Below are 25,968 nucleotides of genomic sequence, written 5' to 3'. Positions count from 1 at the left end.
CTCTACCCCTTCTCCCCGTGTCTCTACCCTTGTCTCTACCCCTTCTCCCCGTGTCTCTACCCTTGTCTCTACCCCTTCTCCCCGTGTCTCTACCCTTGTCTCTACCCCTTCTCCCCTTGTCTCTACCCTTGTCTCTACCCCATCTCCCCGTGTCTCTACCCTTGTCTCTACCCCTTCTCCCCGTGTCTCTACCATTGTCTCTACCCCTTCTCCCCTTGTCTCTACCCCTACTCCCTGTCTCTCCTCCTTCTCCCTGTCTCTCCCCCTTTCTCACCTTGTCTCTCTCCCTTTCTCCCCTTGTCTCACCCCTTTTCTTCTCCCCATGTCTCTTCCCCTTGTCTCTACCCCTTCTTCTCTTGTCTCTCCCCTTCTCCCTGTATCTCCCCCTTGTCTCTCCCCCTTCATGTATCTCCCCCTTCTCCCCTTGTCTCCCCTTGTCTCTCCCCCTTCTCCATGTATCTCCCCTTGTCTCTCCCCTTTTCTCCCTTTGTCTCTCCCCCTTCTCCATGTATCTCCCCTTGTCTCTCCCATTTTCTCCCCTTGTCTCTCCCCTTGTCTCCCCTTCTCCCTGTCTAGCACCCTTTCTCCCATTGTCTCTCCCCTTTCTCCCCTTGTCTCTCCCTTTTCTCCCCTTGTCTCTCCTCCTTCTCTCTCTCACTTCTCTCCTTTTTTCTCCCCTTCTCCCCTTGTCTCTCTCCCCTCTCCCCTTGTCTCTCCCTCTTTTCTCTCCCCTTGTCTCTTCCCCATCTCCCCTTGTCTCTCTCCCCCCTCTCTCTCCCCTTGTCCCTCCCCCCTCTCCATCCCTTCTCCCCTTGTCTCTCCTCCTTCTCCCCTTGTCTCTCTCCCTTCTCCCCTTGTCTCTCCCCTTCTCTCCCCCTTCTCCCCTTGTCTCTCCCCCTTCTCCCCTTGTCTCTCTCCCTTCTCCCCTTGTCTCTCCCCTTGTCTCTCTCCCTTCTCCCCTTGTCTCTCCCCCTTCTCCCCTTGTCTCTCCTCTTCTCCCCTTGTCTCTCCCCCTTCTCCCCTTGTCTCTCTCCCTTCTCCCCTTGTCCCTCCCCCCTCTCCATCCCTTCTCCCCTTGTCTCTCCCCCTTCTCCCCTCGTCTCTCTCCCTTCTCCCTTTGTCTCTCCCCCTTCTCCCCTTGTCTCTCTCCCTTCTCCCCTTGTCTCTCCCCATTCTCCCCTTGTCTCTCACCCTTCTCCCTTTGTCTCTCTCCATTCTCCCCTTTCTCTCCCCTTGTCTCTCTCCCTTCTCTCCTTGTCTCTCCCCCTTCTCCCTCCCCCTTCTCCATCCCTTCTCCCCTTGTCTCTCCCCCTTCTCCCCTCGTCTCTCTCCCTTCTCCCTTTGTCTCTCCCCCTTCTCCCCTCGTCTCGACCCCTTCTCCCCTTGTCTTTCCCCTCGTCTCTCCTCCTTCTCCCCTTGTCTCTGCCTCTCTCCCCTTGTCTCTCCCTCCTCTCTCTCCCTTCTCCCCTTGTCTCTCCCCCCTATCTCTCCCTTCGCGCCTTGTTTCTCCCCCCTTGCTCATGAATTTGAAACCTCTATCACAAAACAAAAATGTCAGTGACACGACGGTATCCAGGGAACTATTTCCCAGCAGATAGCAGGGATGAGAGGGTGGCGAGCTCAGGCAGACATACGCGCGTGCGCGGGGACACACACACACGTACACACACACACATGTACGCACGCACAAGCACACACAGACACAGCCACACACGCACAGACACACACACACACACACACACACACACACACACACAACTTCCCGAAAAGAGCAGCAACAACAAAATCTTAATCAACACCCATTGGCACATTTATGTCGAACCTGTTCCGAAAGTCTGAAATTAATTCAGACGATGTAGACATGCGGATCGAAAAGACCTCAATAAAAAACAACAACAACAACATATAATATGTGGTGGTTTCCTTTACAAATATATGATTTATGATGGTTTGAAGTTGAGCTTGCCTTAATTTCATTGACCGGGTCGCGAGAAGGTACCCTTGTGCCAAGGGCAGTAAGTCTGAGTGCGTCCCAGTATTTTTTTCTTTGGAATATGTAAAATGAGTTTAGCAGACACCAAAGAACATTTCAAGACTGGTCTACTTCATTCCTGGGAGGGTGCACGGTTACCCCCTCGGCCTTGCGGATTATTTCGGCGGATTCAATGAGACTGTCCTGCCTATCTATCATCAGGTGATCAGCTGTGGCCCTGATCAGGTACCCAGTGGTCAGTCATGAACACTGGGTTTACGACACTACAGCAGACTGGAACCGCCATTCACGTAGAAGAGGCTGAAGATGATGTTCCATTGTGGGGGCTGAAAGGTTCAAGTTCACCACAACACGTTCAGAGATGTGTGAGAGGTGGAGGAAAGTACGTGTGTGTGTGTGTGTGTGTGTGTGTGTGTGTGTGTGTGTGCTCGTGCATGCGTTCACGCGCGTGTCTGTGTGCCTGTCACTCCGGCGTCAGAAGTGATGAAGGAGACAGTCATTTCAGGCGTGCATTTGAGGGAGACAAGGGAGGCAGTGCATAGTGTGACAGGCAGCTATGGGTTGTGGGGGTCGCTGAACAGGGAGGGATGGGTGGAGGGGAGGGGAGCAGCGGGAAACTGGAAATGTGAGGGGGCTGGGGGTTCGTTTCGGATGTCTCACCATGCTGGAATTGATGGTTTCCGTCAGCTTTTTTCATTATCTCTTTTTAATAAAATAATATTTTGCTGTTGTTGGTGCTTGCGCTTACGCAGGTTTATTTTAAGGTTGTTTATTATTTAGCAACGCTCGTACGTGTCTGAATGTCTATGTTCGTCCGTCCGTCCATTGCGTAGTCTGTTATTCTTCATTTCCCCCTTTTTTTTCTCAACCGTACAATATTGCAAGCCTGTCACAAAACTGATTAAACAACAAAGACGTTCCAATGATGTTATGTATATGAAAAAGGAATAATAGTTTTGACTCAGTTTACACGGAAGTAATATGTAAAATCATTTTGATTTCACAAATGATTTATTGTATTTTACCAGATACATAGCATTGTATGGGACCCCTGACTGCACAATCAATGGAATCAGTGTGTTGGAAGGACTTATTACTTAAACATCATGATTCCATGGACCCCGACGCATTGCATCTAGAAAACTGTTTTTGTCATGTCATGCATCTGTTCGCATCATACCTGCCATGATAAATTCCCTGTTGTAACCGATCGTTTAAAATAATGATTTACTTTTGTCTTTTACCCCTAAAAGATTTTTTTAAAATGAGACAAAATGGTTTTGCAATGTTTCTGACTATCTATCTATGTATCTGTCTATCTCTCTGTCTATATCTCTGTCTCTCTCTGTCTCTCTCTCTCTCTCTCTCTCTCTCTCTCTCTCTCTCTCTCTCTCTATATATATATATATATATCTTTCTGTCCATCTATCTATCTGTCTATCTCTCTCTATCTATCTATCTGTCTGTTTGTCTATCTTTTTTTTCTTTCTTTCTTCGTTTGTTTGTGTGTTTAGTCATCCAACCAGTCTGTTGTCCGTTCGTTTGTTCGTTCATTTATTCATCCACATATACAGTTATTGACGATGTGAGGAAACTAAACAAATGATTGTGGAAGCTAATTTATTTATTCAGTCCCTGAGTCAGTCGTTCATTCATTCTGTCATTTACTCATTCATTTCATTCATTCGTTCACGGTTGACACTCTTGCGGTTGGTTTGTTGTGGGTCATTTGGTCGGTCAGTCGATTGATTGATTTTTTTTGTTTTTTTCTTTTACAGTATGAGTTCAAAGCCAAGGCCATAAAGAAGAAAAAGGTCATTCTCACCGTGTCTGTAGACGGCGTCAAGGTCACTCTTCGCAAAAATAAGAAGGTATGTATTATACATGAAAGTAATAAAACATTATTGGATACTGCGCGTGCGTCTTCGTCGACGTCGTCGTCGTAGTATTAGTGGTAACTGCAGCAGTACTTGCAGCAGTAGTTGTCTTGAATTTAATGACTTTCGGTGTCGGTATATGTGCATGTCTCTGTGTGTGAAGGTTTGTGTCTCTGTGTGTCAGAGTGTGTGTCTGTGTACCTGTCTGTCTTTCTGTCTGTCTGTTTCTCTCTCTTTGTAATAATGATAATGATGATGATGTACATTTATATAGCTCCCTTTCTCTCTAAGAGCTCAGGGCGCTTTGCATGAAAGAAGATATTACAAATTGCATAAATCATTCATGACCACTCTTTCTCAAAACCCCTCCCTCCCCCAACTCTCCCTCTCCCACTCTTCATGCATCCAAAGTGAGCTGACATGGGTTGTGTCGGAGGAAGCTGAGATTGCTTATAGATAGGTTTTAAAAAGATGAGTTTTTCGTGAAGAGCGAAACATATATATATATATCCATACATATGTTTTTTTAATCTGAATGTTTTGATGACGAATGTTGAAAAAGAAGTCGCTTCAGAGTAACTAGAGAAGGAGAAGATAGACTAACCTATTTTGTGAAGAGGAAACAAATGCAAAAGTCTGTTCAAAATAAAAAGGCAAAGATACAATAAAAAGACAGCAGAACCCTTAGCTATTAACAATGCTGATTCGTCACAGTTTGGGGATGTAGTGAGACGTATGGGCTTCAGAAAGAGTGAGAAATGTCAGTACTAGTGGTTTGTTCAACCATTTTTTTAAATGACGCCAGTGAAGATCACGATATTCATGTTGACTTAAACGAAAAAAAAACAAAACAAAAAAACAAAAAAACCCACAAAAAATATGATATACCTGAAGAAGCAGATAATAATGATAGTAATAATGGACATTTATATTATGCCTTTCTCTAGAAATGCTCAGAACAGTTTATACTTCGTTCCCTGCTCCCCGTCTCCCCTCTCAGCCCCCCCCCCCCCCCCCGCCCCCCCGACACACACACACAGATGCACGTGTCATAATACACACACAAGATGGCGCACGACTAACTGAGCCATTTAAAGCGAGGAACCAAACAGGAACAAAAAAGACAAGATCAAAGCGTCGTTTAACAGAAGTGTCCCTGACTGCAGCGGACACCACACCACGGACCCCAAGAAGAAAACCAACTCCATGCACCTCGGAAGATGACTGAGCAAACGGAAAAACAAACCCAGTTGAGGAAATAGCAACCGTCCCCATCAGCCTGCCACTGGACCCTAAGCCACAGCCACCATATCCCTACAGCTGTAACTGCCAAGAAGCCATTAAAGACATCAAAGACCTGAAAGACGTAATTTATGAGATGTCCAGAAAGAAACCCAGCCAGGAAAACGTACTGCGGGAAGACAGAACACTACAGGACGAAAACAGCACGGAACATCTTGGAAAAAAGAACAAAGCGGTATTCGTGACCACCGCCGTGTGCCAGACCGACTCCTCAGGTCAGGGTGATTTAAACATCACTTTACTGTTGGCTAAATTTTCCATGTATGGGGAGTGTGCAGGCCAGCCACCCAAAACAGAGCCGCGGCCAGAGAATCGGGCATAAAGGGGTACGACGTGACTTGATCCAAGCGTATAGAATATAATTATGATAATGTTGATACATCGACAAAGCATGTTTCTTTATTAACCCACAAACTAACATTGTCACCCGTAACAGTACCCACAACATTCAGAAGCAACATTGTAGTAGCAACATTAGAAAATATGTTTTTAGTTACAGAGTAACTAACAATTATAACTGGAATAGATTAACCCCAGAAATCAAACGTGTACATAAATGCCTTTAAAAATCTCATTGACGACCACGATATCATAAAGGAAATAATGTTTGACTTTGATGGTCAAAGGTGAGCCTAGGCTTGGGAGTACCTGACAAAAATAAATAAATAAATATTCAGAAAACGAAAACCGACAGGGCGTATAAAGCCGAAAGGCTACGATGCATTCGCATCGCCCATAACCTGAACCTGAACATCCACATCTCAACGCCAAACAATAAACCCATGATGCAAGTTCCAGAGAAAAATGACGTCAACACAGCAGAATCCGGAACACCACCTCGAGTTCTCCTTATTCATGACTCTGTTATGAATAAAATTGATGGCAAACGACTGGGTTTATCTAACAGTCTTCAGGTAGCATCGAGAAAGGGGCACACCATTAAAGAATGCAAAGATGTTGTTGACAAGGCAAAAGAAAACTAATCGCCTTAACCCGACTGCATCGATATTCATGTGGTACTAAATGACAAGTTTAAGAAGTCAGCAGACTGCAGTCAGAACCTCGAGATCTGTGTCAAACGCATCAAAAACAGTTTACAAGATCGAAGGTCGTCATCAGTCAAGCAGTTCCTGTCAGAAACCAGAAACTGAATGTAAAGAGGGAGTTATTCGATGCTCTCACAAAATCACGACTGGTTGCAGAAGAGAAGATTGTTTATCTCAACCACGACAATCAGCGTGCTGCCGACTACAAACTTATCAACCCAGACGACATCCATCCTACCAGAAGAGGGGCAAGCATCCTAGCCAGAAACCTGGGGAGATGCCTACACCAGCTGTTCTGGGAAATGCCAGGACGGAGATCAGCAAGCCAGCGTCACCACCATGGCACTGGTTCCAAACCCCTTCCCTTCCTACCGCCCTGGTTCTCCTAGACCTGTATCCGGTTCAGTGATATGTACCCATTTGTTTGATCAACCGATAAAATACACGCCGTTAGCCCACCATTATGAGCAAACATCTTCATGAACAAGTTTTTGCCATAACCCACTTCTCCAAACTGAATGAAAGGCTTTTTTTAAAATCAACAAAAGCACAGTAAAGTTTTTTTTCATGGAGAAAATATCAATTAATGATTTCAAAACAAACATTTGATCTAATGTAGAATGGGACTGTCTAAATCCTGCTTGGGCCCCTGAAAGTATTTTGTTTACATTGATATAATCAGTCAGTCTAGCATTTAGCACTGTAGTGAATAGTTTTCCAACAGAGCTGAGCAAAGTTATTCCCCTATAATTATCACAGTCAAGTGTATCACCTTTGCCTTTATACAATGGCAATATCAAGCCGGAGACCCATTTTTCTGGTACCACACCTTTGTCCAGTATCTTGTTAAATAATTACAGTACGTTTATGTCAGCAAAGGAACGCTGTTCATGATATATTCATTACGAATCATGTCTTCACCGGCACTTTTGCCTTTCTTTAGTCTTTTGATGGCTGAAGTAATTTCATCTCCAGGAATACATGCATTTAAAATATCATCATTATCCTCTAAATTGGTAATGTACATTGCCGTTGTACTGTCAATATGTTCATTATCATTAACGTTAAGGTTGCTGAAATGGTGAAACATGTCCTCTAAATTTATGGGACATGATGCTTTCTTTTTCTTTTTAATTCTATTCCATAGTTCTCTTGAATTGCTTTTGCGTAAACTTCGTAGTTCTCTGTGCCATTTTTTTCTCCACGTCTTTTCTGCTTTCTTTAAAACGGACTTGTAACTTTTGCTGACTCTTTCGAGCGTGTCTCTATTTTTACTAGAATTTTTTTTTAAATTTGTGTTTAGCTTTAAAATATTCTGATCGGCTTCGTTTGCATGTGGAATCAAACCAACTGCGACTATCTCTGTGTTTTGTCTTAGAAGTACGAATTTGATATGTCCCGAGAGTATCTTTTGCCGTCTGAATCAGAATGTTTGCGAGCTTATCATTTATGACGTCAATATCATCAGCATCGATCGCGTCATTTAAGTGTGTAAGCTCAGCGTTGGACAAATTTTCTTGAAAAGAAGCAGCCTTTTCGGGTTCCCATTTTCGTATTATTTCATTATGACCTGTTAAATTTGATGTGGCACATTTTTTATGACACGGTATGACAGCCGTATCAGTATGATTTTTATGGTTCAATATGTGACACTCAGTAGCCAGAGACAAGATCAACGGGTAGTGTACATCAGATAATAAAGCATCAAATGGGGAAATAGTAAAATCTGTTATTTTTGTGAACAAAAAGGGGGATCCAATCATGTAGTCAACCACAGTACAGCCATTACGAGTGAACATTCCGATTCCGTCATCTCTCCCTGCTCTTCCATAAAGAAGATACAATGAAGACAATTTACACAAGTCAATCAATCTATACCCATAGTTGTTTGGTCGACGATTATCTTGATTATGTCTACACTTAACTGGAAAAACTGCTCATCTAAAACATTGATCAAATCATGGAATGGACCTTTACTGTCACTCTGATGTTGATCAATAAAATCTTTCAAATTTTTTGTATAAGCATTAAAATCACCTGCTAACAGAATATAACAATCATATTTACTTTGTATATCAAAGAGCATATTTTCAACATCATCAAACATATCAACACTACTATACACTAATCCTTCAGGAGGGATGTAAACTACTCCAACACACACATCTTTATCATATCCCGTTAAAAATGATTTTATCACGAAGCATGCTGAGTTGCTGTCTTTGTTTGGTAGAGTGGTTATATAATTACAATATTTCTTTTTGAATGCAAAAGCAACACCACCTGAACGTTGGTACGATGAACATTTTCGACTGAAAACATGTATACCCAAGTTCATCGAAAACATTTTCAAGGAATGAGTGATCTTGCTTGTCTGTTTTTGTTTCTGTTAATAAAATAACATCAAACTGACTAATGTGTGTAACAAATTCACTATGTTTTAACCTACTTCGCAACCCACAAACACTGAGTGATACAAAGCTTATGTTATGCCTTTCACCAGCTGAGCTTTTTGAATAGTTCACAGAAGAATCATGTAAAGCAGAACAACAATCACGTGAAATAAAACAATCAACAGAACTGTCAGGTAACAAATTTTGACCGTTTTCTGAAAGAAAACTGCATTGCCCTCCGTCGCACCCCTATCCCACAACATGCTTCAAAGTCTACACTGTCCACACCAAGGTTTGGAATAGGTCATCAGGGTTGTTGGCATTTGTAGTTTGGCCCGGCGTCTTCTTGAGGACACAGCGGATCCGACCGTCATGCGTTGTCGACACCCTGTCAACTGTCTCGTTGCGCTTTGCTACGTGTAGCAGTCTGGAGCGGAGAGGAGTCAGGTCGTCGTTGATGAAGACTTTCTTGAACTCCTGGGTCTCTTTCAGGGCACGTCGCTTCTCCATCAACGTCGCCTTTGTCCGCCGAGACACAAATTTCACCAGCACAGGTCGGACCAGCGGGAGCGTTGCCACGGGAAACAGTGGAGTTGTGGCTGTTGGTCTTCCTCTGGCCAGACCTGTACACAACAACTATTTCACTGGGCTTGATGGTACAGTCCGCAGCCTGGAAGACTTTACTGACTTCCTCCTCCAGGTCCTCGTTGTCTTGTTCTGGAATGCCGATGGTTTTAACTCAGTCAGTACGGCCAGTCCTCTCTTCTCCTCTACACAGACCCCTCGGATGTCCAGTGGGTGTCTGAATGACCCAACCTTTAGCTTCTGTCGTCAGAACTGTGGTATTCTTTATCGACATTCACCTCTTCAGTATAAGAGCCTTCCGCTTGCAATATTTTGATGATGGTAATTGGGATGAAACGCTGTTAACGTCGTCTCTTTCGCCGTTCGTACGGATAGAGTTAACGTTCTCTCGTCGGCTGTACTGTTATTGTTTGTCTATTTTGTACTGAAGAAGGAGGTTTTGCTTTTTCAACACCACTGATTGGCCGCAAGAGGGATGGGAAAAGATCTCTGATGCCAAGAACGTGGCGTCTAGTGTGTTGCTCAGCCTATTGTATTTGGAAAAGCCCACAGAGGCTCCGTTTTGAAGAAAATTTCGCAATGTTGGTTTGGAAATGATGCCGATATTTGTTTGATTTGCAAAGCATCGTGCTCTACCTTTCATGCTAGACTTACGGTCGCTCCCTCTCTCTGCCTTTGTTTCTTTGAGGCGATCGATGGTGTGATGGCCTTGTACCAGTTCTTTTTGATATTCTTTGCCTTTTCTGAGGATTTCCGATTTTCCTAGATGTTGGCCGCTCGTTGTTGTTGCGTTACCAGCAAGTCTGTCAGCTGGCTCATTTCCCTTAACACATGCATGTCCCTGGCAGTATGACCATGTGAGTTTTTTTAATCTGAAAGTTGCGGATTGCCTTATGCCACTCTGGGCTTCCCATTCCATTTTCAGTTTTCTGCATGAGGTTCATTGAGTCGGTTAGAATCATGGCATGTTGGTTTCCGGGCACATGGATAGACGATAGCCACTGGAGGGCATATGTCACAGCTTCAACTTCCATCGTTAGGCTGGAGATTGTGACTTTGTAGGCAGCATTCTCTTCCCTAATTGTTTTTCCATTTTGTTTCGCAGTGAATCCCCAACCGGATTGGTCTTTGGTGACTGAGCCATCTGTGTATATGATGATGTCCTCTTTACTGTTTTCTTCTATGAGTAGTTTCACTTCCACATCAGTTTTGCCCTTTGGCCATTCCCGACAATGTCTTCCTAGAGTGGGTGAAATGGCTGTGTTGAATAGATGGTTGAGGTTTTCGGGGTTTTTCTCCCATTCTTTTGTTTCTTTCAGGTCTTGTAGTCTGCATACTAGCTGGATTATGTCTTCTCTTGTCCCATCCTTGATCTTCCTCGTCCTAGACGGCTGCCTTTTGGTTCTTTGACTGCGTCATGCAGTGGGTTTTACCTTCAAAGATATGAAAATAATAACACAAGGTTTGATATTGACACAATAAACATTCAGTTATGCGTCAGTGAGGAAACCCAGACTCTTGTGCACAGATGGAAAACCGATGCCTTCAAAACAAAATATACCAGGAATATTGAATGCTTATGTGGACAGAAAATTACGAATTTCCAAATTCTTTCGTGTGATAAGTTAAGAGTTTATTCCTAAACTTCCCAAAACTCAGTTTCGAACATATTTGACTCTTCATCGTTAACTTTCGAATTTTTTCTTAGCTTATCTAAATGTCCAGTAGCTCATTACCTGAAAGTATTCTAACATTTGATTCTTACCTGTTTTTACCAGTTAGTTGATTTTATGTTTCTTTTTCTCGTTCGTCAGATGGATGGTTTTGTGATTAATTAATTGGTTTCCTTTTTTTTTCCATTTCCCAGATGTCTACCATTCCAAATTTCAGTTTCTTGTTACATTTGTAATCATAAACAGTTCGAACACGTTCCCATACACATTCAGTGCACACTTTTTTCCGTCTAAAATCACTTTTGTGAACAGACGTTAATTCAATGACCTGCCAACCAACTCACGCAACTGAACCACCCACCCACCCATGAAGCCCGCCAGAAAAAGCATTCCTACAACACACACTCAGGCACGCACACACGTGTACACGAATGCGCGGACACTCGCTAACACCCCTCCACACACAAATGGCAAACGGTTTTCCCACAATAAAACATGCATTTGAAACCAGAAAAAAACACCAAGACCAGCATTGAAAAATTACTGTTGTTGGAAAAGATGTGTTTTCAGAGCAGGCTTAAAAGATTTCAGCGAGACAGAATGTCGCAAATTTTCTGGCAGTTTGTTCCACAATGATGGGAACTGAAAAGAGAACGCTCTCTGACCCTGTTACTTCTTCTTTACAACAGAACGAAGGAGAGTTACTTTGTATGAATAATTTTGCCACCGATGTTCGTAAATCGAGCTAGCCATCCTGTTTTTCATGCTAAGAACTCATTACGAAATAACGATATTAGGTTTTGATTAACATTAAATGCTCTACCGCTGTACCTGGACACTTAAAACATGATACAAGTTCCACAAGATCATTGTTTAGTGTTACAGGAACAAAGCGTTGAACTGCCTTTTTTTACATATACAGCTACTTTTGTCTTACTTACGTTTATTTCTAAATAGCTGTCTTTAAATCATCTATTAGTAACACAAATAAGCTGTACTTTCGTCCATTTTATTATAAAGGGACAATGGACAAAGATATTGTTGGAAATGGGTGTCTGCTACCTCGCCTTTTCAGTCCTTGTCGTATTCCTCCTCTTGTCCCTCTCTTTTATGTCTTTTTTTCTTTGTTGACAGGTTAGGGCAAATTAATAAGATCCAATTTTGGATTAATCGCCAGTTGGGTATTACATCATAATCCTAGTAAAAACTCACTTCAATATTGTAGGCTAGAAAATATGGCGGATATGCTAAAGATATTGAATTGTTTGTCAGATATTCAGCTTAATAATAATAATATTTTATTTTTATATAGCGCTATAATACAAGCATAAGCAAACTCTAAGCGCTTTACAATCCAGTACCTAAAGTGAAACAAGAAAGCATATAAAAAGTAGAAGAAACATAAAACAGAATCATTAATATTATAAAAACACAATGCATAAAACTCACAAAGTAACATACTATCAATACAACTGTTACACTCCAACACTCACACTAACACACACAGACACACACATGATTAAACGGCTGAGATGACAGCAATTTCCATTTAAAATGCGTACATGTAAAAAGGAACATAATTGTAATCTGCATGCCATAGACTTTATAAAAATTGTAAAATAAAATTTGGGACAGAAAAGGCAAAAGGGATAAAAATCGGGTCATTCTCCCTTTCGAACCACACAACCACCATCCATCTACCCACCTTCATTCTCTCCACTCTCCCATCATACACACTCAGATTGCCTGGGCCTGGGACTATTTGTGTTATGACAAGTATTTTTTTAAAGAGATAAATTTTATGATTTGCTTTAAAGGTAGATAGATGAGTTGTTTGTCTGAGAGCAATAGGCAGAGAATTCCAAGTTGTTGGGCCAAAGACGGAAAATGACCTCTTTCCACAAGAGTTAAGGAAGTATCAGGGAACAGTTAGCTGGGAGGAATCAAGAGATCTCAATGTTCTGTTTGGTAAGTGCCGGTTAACAAGCTCAGAAAGATAAGAGGGTGTGGTATCACAATTCAGGCCCTGAAAGCATAGACAGGCAACTTTATATTCAATTCTGGCTTGAACAGGTAACCAATGAAGTGTCCGCAGGAGAGCGGTAGCACTCTCTCTGCTCGACTTTTTAAGGACGAGTCGAACTGCCCTATTCTGTATTTTCTGGAGCTTGTAGATTTTATCATTGGGAAGGCCAGCTAAGAGAGAATTACCATAATCTAGGCGGGATAGAATGAAGGTAACAGCAAGTTTGTTGGCGGCATCAACAGACAGGAAGGGGCGGATTTTACTAATCTTACGAAGCTGAAAGTAAAGAACTTTACACAGGTGGTTCACATGAGTTTCCATCGTGAGGGATGAATCGAGGTAGATACCAAGATTACGGACAGAACTAGAAAAAGAAATTTCTATGCCAGAACAAGTGATAGACGTTGTATTTATCTGCTTGAGCTTATTCTTATTACCAGTCTGTTTTGTCATTCATTTTTAGTTTGTTTTGTTTCATCCACTTTACTACATTTTCTATACCAGTTTTAAATTTAGAAGCTAAACATGGAATTTCAGAGGGAATAGTCGAATCATGCAGTTGAGAATCGTCAGCAAACGGATGATAGTGTGAGGTACAGACTGTTGGATGATCAAACTTAGACGTTGTGTGTACATTGTAAAGAGTACAGGTCCCAGGACGGAACCTTGTGGTACTCCATATCTGAGCACAGACGGAACGGACTGGTTTCCATTTACAAGGACAGAGTGTGTGCGACCTGATAAGTAGGAATGAAACCATTTGAGAACAGTACCATTGAGTCCGAACACAGCACACAACCTTCTGACCATAATGTCATGGTAAATCGTGTCAAATGCTGCAGAAAGGTCCAGCAGTGACAGAATGGATACCTTGCCTACATCAGATGCTAGCAACAGGTCATTGACCACACGTAATAAGGCCGTCTCCGTGCTGTGTCCTTTCTGTACGCTGACTGAAATGGCTCCAGGAGACTGTGGATCTCAAGGTGTTTCAAAAGCTGGCCAAGCACAATACGTTATAAAACTTTAGACAGAAATGGGAGGTTTGATACTGGTCTATAGTTTTTCAGGTTTTCGGGATCAAGACTAGCTTTCTTCAAAAGGGGACACACCAAGGCATGCTTGAAGGACTGTGGGACAACACCTGAGGTCAAGGATATATTCATGATATTGGCTATAATAGGTAGTAATTCTTCTAAACATTGGTAAAATATAGAATGTGGGATAGGATCGAGACTGCATGATTTCTTTGGCATCTTGAGGATGACATCTTTGACCTGTTCCTTGGTAACTGTCTGGAATGTAGTGAATTTTGTTCCATTAAAAGTATCAGATTCGCCAAAATCAGTAGGATAATCGAAGCTACTTCTAATCATCTCTATTTTAGTAGTAAAATAATCAATAAATTTATCAGCTAGATTTTCAGAAAGTTTTTTGCTAGGCAGAACAGTTCGGACATCCTTCCCCATCATCTGATTGGCCAAGCAAAACAGAACTCTGGAGGAATCAGCAACAGTAATTCTGTCGCACACGTATTTCTTTTTCGCATCGCGGATCATTTGATTTACAACATTGCGTAAGTGAGCATATATCTGCTTGAAAATTTCTAGACCAAATTTTCGCCTTTTTCGCTCAGCGGAGCGACGCTGCTGTTTTGCCATCTTGATTTCAAGAGACATCCAGGGTGCACATAAACGATCAAACACAACACGCATTGTGAGAGGGGCATGCTCATCAAGCAATTCTTGGAGGGAAGTGTTGTAAAATGTGATCAGGTCACTGGTATACAGACTGGTGGCAAATACTTGTAAAACATCAGCTTTTAAAAGATTAACATTTAAAGATATGTAATTGCGTGAGTAAACATTTTTCTTTATCTTTACAGGCTTTATGAGCTTAAGATTAAATGATATCACATAGTGGTCAGAGATGAGTTTGTCAACAACAAGAAGAAGATCTGTCACACTGTTCTCACTGTTTGTTAAGACCCAGTCCAATGTATGACCGTAACGGTGGGTGGCAGCCATAACAAGCTGTTGTAAACAATGGTTTTCAAGTATTTTTTTTAAGAGAAGCAACATTATCGTCAGAAGTTCAGTCATAATGAAAATTAAAATCACCAACAATAAAAATGTTATCACATGAGATAAAATAATCCAGCAAATCACAAAATTCATCGATAAACATTTTGTTCGAAAGTTTGTTCTTTTTGTTTGGTGGTGGTCTATAGACTGTGAGGAATGTAACATGCTGGTTCTCGTAGCACAGCCGAATTTCACACACTTCAAAGGAATTAAAATCAAGGTCTTGAGTAGAAACTTGAATGTTGCAAGCTAAACTGTCCCTAAAGAAAGACAGCAAGTCCACCACCTACACCAGTCTCTCTAGGACCAGATTTCAAAGTAAAACCAGGAGGGGTCGCATTAACAATATCACATTCATCACCGGTAAATCTAAGCCATGTTTCAGTTAAAAACACAAGATCATAGTTTCCCTTGATGATCAAGTCACACACTCCGTCTGTTTTGTTTCTGCACGTCTGGGTGTTAAGACACATTATTTTAAAAGAATCGGAATGTTCTTGGGCGGCAATAGTGGTGTCGATCTTGATGAGATTAGAAAGGTTACATTTCCGAGAATGACTGAGTGAGGGAGATGGAACAGACTTACAGTTTCTGTGGATCGGCGGGGTACGGCTGGAAATCCAAACAGAAATCTTCCTGCCCTGCTTCCTACGACCTCCTCTGTAAGGACGCTTCTTCCTGGCAGGCTTCCTGAGACAGGGCAGGCAGCGGGAATGAATCCCTTGTCCCTGGAGGCGCCGGCACAGTGTGGTGCAGAGAGCGCAAGTCCATGATGGCAGGGAGGAAGAAACTGGGGAGGCGCTGGTCGTCGTCAGAGAAGATGAACACTGGTTTTGATAATCCATGAGCTGTGCCCGAGAGTAAGCCACGGAATAAACACGTGTTTGTTGGTGTCATGTGGGTGCTGGAAGAGTGCACGGAAACTGACAAAATGACACATTGACACTGGCAGGCCGTGCGAAGAGATCACTCACAGTTGTTGGCGATCTTGCCATGACACAGAGAAGAGAGAGAGAGAGACCAAAGAAATTCAAACGTATTTCTGTTATCCATGGCCAAGAGTCGAAAAAAAAAGATACGACGGTGTTATCCATGTCATGGCAGAGAAGTTGACACCATTCACAATAAAAACTTGGTTAATTAAAAGATTAATGAGTAAAAAAAGGAACGGAGCGTGCACATGAAGCCTGCTAGGCGAATCTTGTCCAGTTGTCCAGAAATGCATGCATAAAAAGAAAAAGCCTTTCATTAGTCCGCCATGATAACCTCTAGTATTCATGAAAAAAAATAGTGATATAAAAAGTAAATTTCTGGTCTCTTTGAAATCTAGGTGACAGTCACTACTTACATGTGTATGTGCAAATTCTGAATTCATTGAATTTTTAATGTACAGTTGGTGTAAGATGGGGTTCTCGCTTTGAACCCCACATCATTCTCTGGATTTACAAAACAGTCAACTTACCACATCAATGCCAGTGGAAGAACTGCATCCAGATGCTGCCAGGCACGATGGAGCTTTTCTTTGTTTCTTGCTGACGACGTGGCATTGCTATCAACAACTGTAAAAGGGTTCTGCAGAGGTGTTCAAATGACAGAGAGCTGAAAGTGAATACGAGAAAATATAAATCATGGTTTGGTGTCATATACTGTACCATGTCAAACTGATGCAAACTAGGCCTATTGGTTTGCTCTGCTTGGCCAAATTTCGCGCGGCTAACGGTGAAAAGACGGGCCCACCCGCTCTCAGCCAATCAAACGCCTCTAAAAACTATAAGCGCTTAATCATTCCTTTGGCCAAGGCTCTCCACGCCATCTTGTCAGGTTTACGCTCTGTCTCGTCTTACGCTTTTTTCGGCTATTCAGCGTATCCTTTTGGCCTTATTTTGTTGCATGCGGCTTGTGTTTATTGTATTCTTACATTCTGTGTACTCGATTCGACTCGGCACCCTCGATTCGTTCGATTTTTTCTGCCTCTAAGTCGATCCTGTCTTTCCTTTCTCTGTTGGGGGTCGGATTTTCGCTGGGTGCCTAAGCGCGGGTTCCATGCCTCGTGTGCCATACCACGAAGGCAGGGAATCATGATGCTGGGATTGAGACTCGGTAAGAGACTCTCCCAGGCCCGGAGCTCATGATTCCTCCCGATACGGACCGCGGCGATGCGTCGTTAGACGCTGATCGCGGAGGCGACGTTCGTACCAGTAAAACGGTCATGAAGGGGACCGGGGGGAAAGAGGTACGAGCGTCGCCTCCCGAGGTGTCCCAGCGCGAGGCAGGGAGAAGGGTGAATGGCAAGTCATCTCCGTGCTGTGGGGACTCGCAGCTAGGCGCGGACTCCCAAGGGGAGGCCGCGCCCGGCCATTACCCGGGTCCCCGCTCGGAGACGGCCCTCACGTGCCCCATTGTTGTTCCCCCTCCTCCCTTCTCTGTCGACCCCCCTCCCCCACCTCCTTTTGGGGGGGGGAGAAAAATTTGGTTCCGGGGGGGGATCTCTACTTTGCCCACCCCGGACCAAGCCACCCCAGTCTCCCCACGGGAGGGGATTCGGGGCGCGTGGCAACCTGCTCTGCAGGTCTTCCCGCTATCCGGCCGGTCTCCCCTGCTGGGGGAGGCCCGTGCGTGTCAGGCGGTTCCGGGCAGTCAGCCCGCTCGTCTTCGGGCGGGACTGACACCCAAGTCGGACCTGACCTCCCTCCGACTTGGCCAGGTTGTTCCCTTCATGGAGGTCAACGCACCAGTGACCCTTGGGGTTCGGGTCACAGTATGGCTGGTGCCCACGGGTGGTTACCCCCATTCTACCCGTACTGGGGTGCACCTAGGGTGCACACTGGGTTGCCGGGAGCACCAAGGGCCAGCCCCTTGTCCGCTCCCCACCGGACCCAACCCAGCACATCTCACAGGGTGACACACACAGCCCCGACAAGTGGGATCGACTTCTTGTCGGTCAGGTCGAGCTCCTCGACCAATATTGCCACTCTGTCCACAAATCGGGCCTCTGTCAACCCACAGGTGACCTCCACGGTCACAACGGCCTCCTTGTCAGGACCGACGGCTGCTCAAGGGCCCTACTCGGCCCGGCGAAGCCGGCAGTCCCCACCTGCCCAGCCCTCGGTCCTACAGTGAGATGAGTGGGTGTTTGTCCCCACACAGCACTCGTGGGTCACTCTTGCATCCAGGGGCGCCCTCTCTGAAAAGGTGTGGCACCCACCATCCCAAGCATGGTTGGACCTACGGTCCACACGCTCCCCACCCGCTTCAGGTGTCAAGGACATAACAGTGGCGGCCATGGTCCCGGCTCGGGATCGTCCCAGCTCATCCCGCTGGGCTGACCACAGCTCACAGGACGCCCCAGTGGGTACATCCACTTGGGATGGCACCCAGCAGGGGATGGACTGCGAACAAGAGTGGGAGCCCCTGTCTTCGGATGAGGACGAACAAGCAGATGAACACTCTTCGCCCACATCCCAGGGGGGACAGATTGAGCCCATGCCTCCCTAGGGACCAGCCTGAACCAAACTCGGACTTTGCCGAGCTCCAACTGACCCTCCCCAATAGGGTCACGCATGCCGAATCAGTCCCTCAGGCTACTTTGTTACCCTTGACCCTCCTTACGCCATGTGACTCTAACTCCAGAACCACAAGGCAACTCAGAGTGCCAGAAATGGTGCAGGTATGGCTTAATAAGCCAGCCCGCACTGTCAGGGGTGCTGCTTCCATCCCTCCTCCAGGCAGGGAGTCCCTCTCTGCCCCGGGCGCCTTTTCCCCGGGAAAGTTTCTTTAAGATTCCTCCAAGGGAGGGGTGTGGTCCTGGTACACACAGGACCACCCTGCCTACAGCGGAGCAGAGCCCTCCGCACAGGACAGGATGTTGGTCTCACAGCGCACCACCTTCCCCACTTCAGCTAACCTATACTTTAAAACGTTAGCAAAGTGGGACAAATTGGCCCGCCGCTGCCCCCTCGAGGTTTCCACGGCGTACACCTTCGACACGTTCCTTCACAGGGCCAATGACCTGTGGGAACAGTGTCCGGTTAATCAGGACAAGGGGTCTCCTTCCTCAGTCCCGCCGGGCCTCTTCACCGACCAGAGGTTACACGCTTTTGGCAATAGGGTAGCATCTGGTCTCACGGCAGCTGCAGACACAGCTACCAGCCTTCACTTCAGTACTGTGCTAGTGCGGCGTGATGCCAGTTTCAGCCTCTCTAACATTCCTGTGGAGGAGAGGGCTGCCCTGCGGTCCATCCCAGCACAGCAGCACTCCCTCTTCGGCCAGTACCCGCCCCATTTTGTCAGCCACAGGGCAGGGACAAACAGGGAGGTGGCCTCATATTTGGCCCACACCTCTCATGGGCTCCAGGGTTCTATGCCATTGAAGAGACCGGCCACCAGGGCCCCTCCATATACCACGCCGCCTGTCAAGGCAGCGTGTGCTGAATCAGGGTCAGAGGAATAAACCACCTTATGTCCGTCCAAGCCGACTGGCCATGCCCAAGGCCAGAGGGCAGCACCCCCAATGACTGGGCCCCGATTCAGCACCACCAGTCGTTCAGCCCCTCCAAGTAGGAAACTTGTCCCGGCATGCACATCAGTGGTGTGCTCTGGGACTCAACGACGGGATTATGTCGGTGCTAGAGTCTGGGTACATGCTGTCTTGGGTGGAGGACCTCCCCCCTCTAAGATCCACTCCTCCTCCTTAGGTGCCCAGCTCGACGGAGCAGGAGAGAGTCCTAGAAAAAGAGATATCGCACCCACTCCTCATGGGGCTATATCTCAACTCTCGGACCCGGGCCCCGGTTTTTACGGCTGGTGGTTGGTGATTCCAAAGGTCTCGGGAGGGTGGAGACCAGTTTTGGACTTGTCCCCCCTCAACAAATTCCTCCCCAAAATCAAATTCAAGAGGGACACACAGGCACAGATTCGGGAGACCATCCAACAAGGTGATTGGCCTACCTCTATCGATCTGGAAGATGCTTATTTTCATATACTCATCCATTCGGCATCCCGTCGGTACCTGAGGTTCGTGTGGAGGGACAAGGGGTTCCAGTTCCCGGCCCTCCCATTTGGTCTGTCCCTTGCCCCTTTCCTGTCTACCAAGGTGCTGCGGGAATTGGTGTCCATCGTCCGCTCGGAATCCATTTGTCTCTGTGTGTACCTGGACGACTTGCTTATCCTGGCCCAGTCGCAGGCCCTGTGCCTGAGTCATACGGCCAGACTTCTAGACCTTTGCTCCCAACGGGGCTTCCTCATGGACCAGCAGATATGCGATCTGTCCCCACGTTAGTCCTTCGACTTCTTAGGGATGAGATTCGACACGCGGTCTATGATAGTCTCTCTGGCGCCAGATCACTGGGACCGTCTGGCAGGCCTCCTCAGCCACTGGCGCCACTCCTCCCAAGATACAGCGTGGACACTTTCTTCCCTCTTGGGCATGATGGAGTCCACGGCACCTCTCATTCCCCTGGACAGGGTTCTCAAGCGCCCTCTCCAGAGGGCACTGAGGTTACGCCAGTCCCAGAGCACTCAGCCATGGGATACCCAGATATGTCTGGGCGAGTGGTTCCTCGAGGTGACATCAGAGTGGTTAATCACCCCCCTTCGGACACAGGGGGTGCCCTTAGCCCCACCTACTCTTCAGGTGGCACTCTTCACAGACGCCTCCTCCCTGGGCTGGGGAGCCCACATGGACTCACTCTATGCAGCAGGGACTTGGTCCCCGGAGGAGCGCCTGTGCCACATCAATGTTCTGGAACTGGAGGCAGTTCGCAGGACTCTCCTGCACTTCATGGGGGAGGCCACTGCCAAGACCATCCGCTTGTTCACGGACAAGACGACGGTCGCATGTTATGTGAACAAATGGGGGGAGCGCACTCGGCAGACCTCTCCATGCGGACTGAGGCTCTCCTCCGTTGGTGCCACAGCAAGGGCATTGCACTTTCAGCGAGACGCTGAGCAGGAAAAACCAACTTCTTGGCAGATGCTCTTAGCAGGTCCAAGAGTGTCATACGCACAGAGTGCACCCTGGACAAGGACAGCCTTCAGGGGGTGTGGGAACAGTGGTTTCGGCCGATGGTGGACCTTGTTCAACAAGAGACTTCCCACTTCCGTCTCTTCGGTTGCCGACCCAGAAGCGTGGGCAGTGGATGCTCTCTCTCTAGATTGGAGCAGTCTGATTGCCTCCACGTTTCCTCCCTTTCCAATTCTGTCCAAGGTGATACGGAAAGACAGATTGGAACACCCGCAGCTGATCCGCATTGCGCCGAAATGGCCAGTCCAGACCTGGTTTCCGGACCTTCAGTCCCTGACACATGTTCCCACCCCTGGAACTTGAAACCAAATCTCATCTGCTGAGGCAGCCTCGGTCAGGCACTCCGCATTCCAATCCTCAACTGCTCCACCAGCACGCATGGCTGCTGTGCGGTCGGAACTGTCAGCATCACCATTGAAGTCCTCGACCCCTCGGTCGGCCTCTGTGTCGGCTGTGCTGACCCAGGGGTGTGCCTCCTCTGACCTCCTCTCCATAGTCACCAGAGCAAGGAGGCAGGGAACGGAGACTTTGTATGACTTTCGCTGGAAGAAATGGTTGCGGTGGTGTACAGCTCAGGGCATTACCCCTACGAACCTTACGAGCATGCAGCTGGCCAACTTTCTGGCTCTCTGCTCCTCGGTTCATCCTGTCTGCTAGTTCTGGGCGAGGGTACAGGTCTGCCTTCTGTACCACATTGCAAACAGCTAGGTGGTTCCGCCTTGGAAGCGGATTGCCTGCTCAGAGAGGTGGCTAGGGGTGCCCCTCTGAAGGAAGCTAGAGACCCCAGAAGAGTGCCCCTCTGGGACTTGTTCCTGGTGCTGGATTTCATTAGAAAACAGCCCTTCCTACCATTGGGGACTATTCCTTTTGACATCCTCACCCTCAAGACCACTTTCCTTCTGTGGCTGGCCACAGGCAGTCATAGAAGTGAGCTGCATGGGCTTAGTGGAATGCCACAAGATCTGGCCTTCCACAGAGATGGTTCCATCACTATTCGTTTCCTTCCAGAGTTTCTGGCTAAGAACCAAGACCCTGAGGTTCCTTCCCCCTCTCTGAGAGTCAGACCTTTGTCTGATATTCTTGCCCAAGATGAGGATAGGCACCTGTCCTGTTCGGTGTCTCAAATATTATTGGGATAGGTCTCGCCATAGGCGTTCTTCTCAGAGGTGTCTGCTCATCTCCCTCAATGAGAATTACAAGAAAGACATCGCTGCAGGCACCATTTCCCGCCAGGTTTCCCAAGTCATTCGTAGAGCCTACTCTCATGCACACAGGGATATCAGCTGTCTTCATCCCAGAGCACACGAAGTGCGGGCCATAGCTACTTCGGCTGCTTTCCAGCACTCAGTGCCAACGCAGCATGTCTTGGAGGCAGCCTTCTGGTGGTCTGAGAATCCCTTCATCAACTTCTACCTCAGGAATTTCCGTATGACCAGGGCTGACGGTTCCAAGGGGATTTCCTTTGTCGCGGCTAACACTGCCGTCTCAGTTACAAGGGCTCCCCATATGAACCAGTAGGCGTTGCCCTCCTCCATTTGCTTTAAATTCTGCATCAGTTTGACATGGTACAGTATATGACACCAAAAGGAGGAGTTTGTATTATACTCCATGTTTGGTGTTAAATATACTTACCATGTCAAACTCGAATGCCCGCCCGTCCGTCCCCGCGTCTCCGCCGTGGTTCTCATGGGGCATTTTTGTTCATGGCCACGGAATGATTAAGCGCTTATAGTTTTTAGAGGCGTTTGATTGGCTGAGAGCGGGTGGGCCCGTCTTTTCACCGTTAGCCGCGCGAAATTTGGCCAAGCAGAGCAAACCAATAGGCCTAGTTTGCATCAGTTTGACATGGTAAGTATATTTAACACCAAACATGGAGTATAATACAAACTCCTCCTTTTTAGGAAATGGGTTATTCAAGTCGATATGAACAGTGATTTTTGTGGTCATAAAATGGAGGTCATGAATAATTATTGTTATTTAGAGTTTGATTTTACAAAAAATGCTTGATATGAAGAGATGAACTGAGCAACTGAAGCAAAGAAAGCAGCTGTACAACTAAACAGATTCTTAAGAAAAAAGTAACTGTTAACACTTTCTTTGAAGCCTTTGACGGCAACCCTCATGCTTGATTTCTCTTTGATGTGGTGGTTAACCAAGCTGGATCATTTTGAACAAAACAAAAGAAAACAACAAAGAAACAAACAAAAAAGCAACACGCGACCATACAAACGATTTTTGGGTGTGTCAGTCTGAGCACCATTGTATTGTATTGTATTGTATTGTATTGTATTGTATTGCATTCTGTTACTAATTTTTGTCACAACAGATTTCTCTGCTCTTCCCAAGTGAGTCTATGTTTTAACCCGGTGTTCGGTTGTCTGTGTGTGTGTGTGTGTGTGTGTGTGTGTGTGTGTGTGTGTGTGTGTGTGTGTGTGTGTCCGTGGTAAACTTTAACATTGGCATTTTCTCTGCAAATACTTTGTCAGTTGATACCAAATTAGGCATAAAAATAGGAAAAATTCAGTTCTTTCCAGTCATCTTGTTCAAAACAATATTGCACCTCTGGGATGGGCACACACACACACACACACACACACACACACACACAAAAAGAAGATGAAAAAGAGAAGAAGCCTAATTATATGCAAACTGCATTTACTGTTATATTTATATTTTTTGTATTCTCTAAACCTGGCACTTTGATCTAATATTCTGACCCAACAACAAGAGCAGTCATTATTATCATTTTTTGTTCAAACAGGAACTTCTTTTGCTAAGCATGGAATTTTTATTTATTTTGCAAACGTTTTGGTGCAGATAGTAAAAAAGGGAAATTACTCTGTAATTAATGCTAGGGGACTTAATTTCCTTTAAACTGATCTTTCTCATCTTAAACATTACATTTTGAAATTATACTCAATACATAAAAAGCTTGGATTTTTTTTTAAGTGTATCACAAATGAGTCTTGAAGGCCTTGCCTCTCTTGTTTTGTATTTTTTTTCCTGTGTGCAGTTTTTTTTTTCTCCATAATTTGTTTTCTTATCGAAGTGGATTTTTCTACAGAATTTTGCCAGGTACAACCCTTTTATTGCCATGTGTTCTTTTACGTGCGCTAAGTGCATGCTGCACACGGAACTTCGCTTTATCGTAGAGGGGGAGAAAATTCTGGCGACTGTGCCGTGATTCGAACCAGTGCGTTCAGATTCTCGGGCTGTTCTCCACAGTGAGTGCAGCACCACTCATCTTTTGGCTCACATGTGTATGTTACACACAACATAAACCTCTGTAAAAACACGGTATTCTGGCGCGCACTCGCGCGCTGTGTGTGTGTGTGTGTGTGTGTGTGTGTGTGTGTGTGTGCGATAAATATTAACAAATTCATGTTTTCTTATACCAAATTTGAATCAAACGTAGAGAAAGGTCTTTCCATCCATACCAATGACAGTTTATACGTCTTCCGGGAAAAGATGTATTTATGAAAACGGACACTGACGCATGCGCGCGTGTGCTCACCCACACCCAGAGAGATACAAATGAAATGAAATTATGGTGCTTAGAGCCTCGCCGACCACTAAGGCCATCTCAAGGCTATCGCCGCGTCAATAACTACTACAAGGATAAAAAAAAACCCAACCAATTAAAACGAGTCACCACTTCAAACTTTCCACTCCAAAGTTAAAAAAAACAACTTCCATAGTTTAAAACCTTCAAATCTGGTTAAAAATGTTCACTTCTTTTAAGAAGTCCATCAGCGCCCACGGAGGGACATCACGAAACAAAGTCTTCAAAGAAACCGCCGTGGGTGGAGAGAGAGAGATGTGGAGAGACAATGGCAGAGACAAAGAGATTTATCTTAGATTTTCATGCCAGAATGTTTCAACATATTATCGATGCTGCTGCTATTACTACTCATGCTACGGCTTTTGCTGCTACGACTTTTGCTGCTGCTGCTGCTGCTGCACATATTCGCAAAAGCACACACATGCGCACGTATTTGGTCGTAGAAGCATATCAAACAGACAGACAGAGGGAAGAGGATGGACGTGTACAGACGCGGAAACAGAGAAACCCTTCCTTACCAAAACAAAAAACGGGAATTGAAAATTCTAGAGGAGAAAAGAACTAGTTGTTTAAAAACAGAAAGCAAGAAATAGGCTCGGAGTGAAAACTGTTTTCTATCCCCTGACGGGGAGATAACAACAGGAAATTACATTGGCTTCATCCACGCCAGCGAACAACAAAAATGATTTTTCCAAAAGACAACCACGAGGTTTCCTTTCATTTCCAGCTCTTTCACAGCTCTTACACGAGGCGGACAAGAGTTCGCATGTCTGTGCATGAACATACAAACCCAGGCGCGCGCACGCACACACACACACACACACACACACACACACACACACACACACACACACACACACACACTTGTTTGGTAGATACACGCATTAAATGAGACATTCTGCACAGTTGGACAACACATTGGATTGGTCATAAGGCTTTGTGGCTTTGTTGTGGCTGTCGCTTTGTCCTTGTTCTTGCCGCTGCCTCAACTTTTCTCCCCTCGCCTCCTTCATTTAAAAAAATTCTTACGTTAGAGAAATATTTTGGTGGAGTCTGTGTGTACAAAATTTCAGTATTTACCAAAGGATAAATGAGGGATGGGGAAAGGGCAAACAAACAAGGGTTCAAATCAAGAGCTCGAAAAACGTTTTGGAAATTCAACAGTTCACTACTCAGGGATAAGTAGTATGTTAATGAGATCAACTACTTATTGATGATGTTTTTGAAGAATATGTAGCTGCATGGTACGACAGAACTAAAGACTATTACGACATTTCAGTTAGAACTTACCGTCTTCGAGCATGTGTTTTAGACTTCTTACTTATGATAATAAGATCTTAAACAATCCACTACACAACACTGAAAAAAGAAATATAAAGAAAATGAAAGAAGGATAGAACATGAA

At 45.3% G+C, this 25,968-nt stretch overlaps 1 protein-coding gene across 5 annotated transcripts in view; it reads left to right on the top strand.

The window, feature by feature from the left end:
• The window catches only part of LOC143289820 (carboxyl-terminal PDZ ligand of neuronal nitric oxide synthase protein-like), a 418,763-nt gene that overhangs the window by 177,762 nt on the left and 215,033 nt on the right, over positions 1-25,968 (top strand). For all 5 annotated transcript variants that reach the window (XM_076598986.1, XM_076598991.1, XM_076598989.1 and 2 more), the window contains one exon: positions 3,772-3,864. In XM_076598986.1, coding sequence (XP_076455101.1) covers positions 3,772-3,864 — 93 coding nt within the window. The remainder of the gene's footprint in view (positions 1-3,771; positions 3,865-25,968) is intronic.

The sequence above is a fragment of the Babylonia areolata genome, chromosome 14 (assembly GCF_041734735.1).
Source record: "Babylonia areolata isolate BAREFJ2019XMU chromosome 14, ASM4173473v1, whole genome shotgun sequence".
NCBI lineage: Eukaryota > Metazoa > Mollusca > Gastropoda > Neogastropoda > Buccinidae > Babylonia > Babylonia areolata.
Note: the sequence above shows the minus strand (reverse complement) of the source record. Positions and strands in the feature narration are given on the sequence as shown.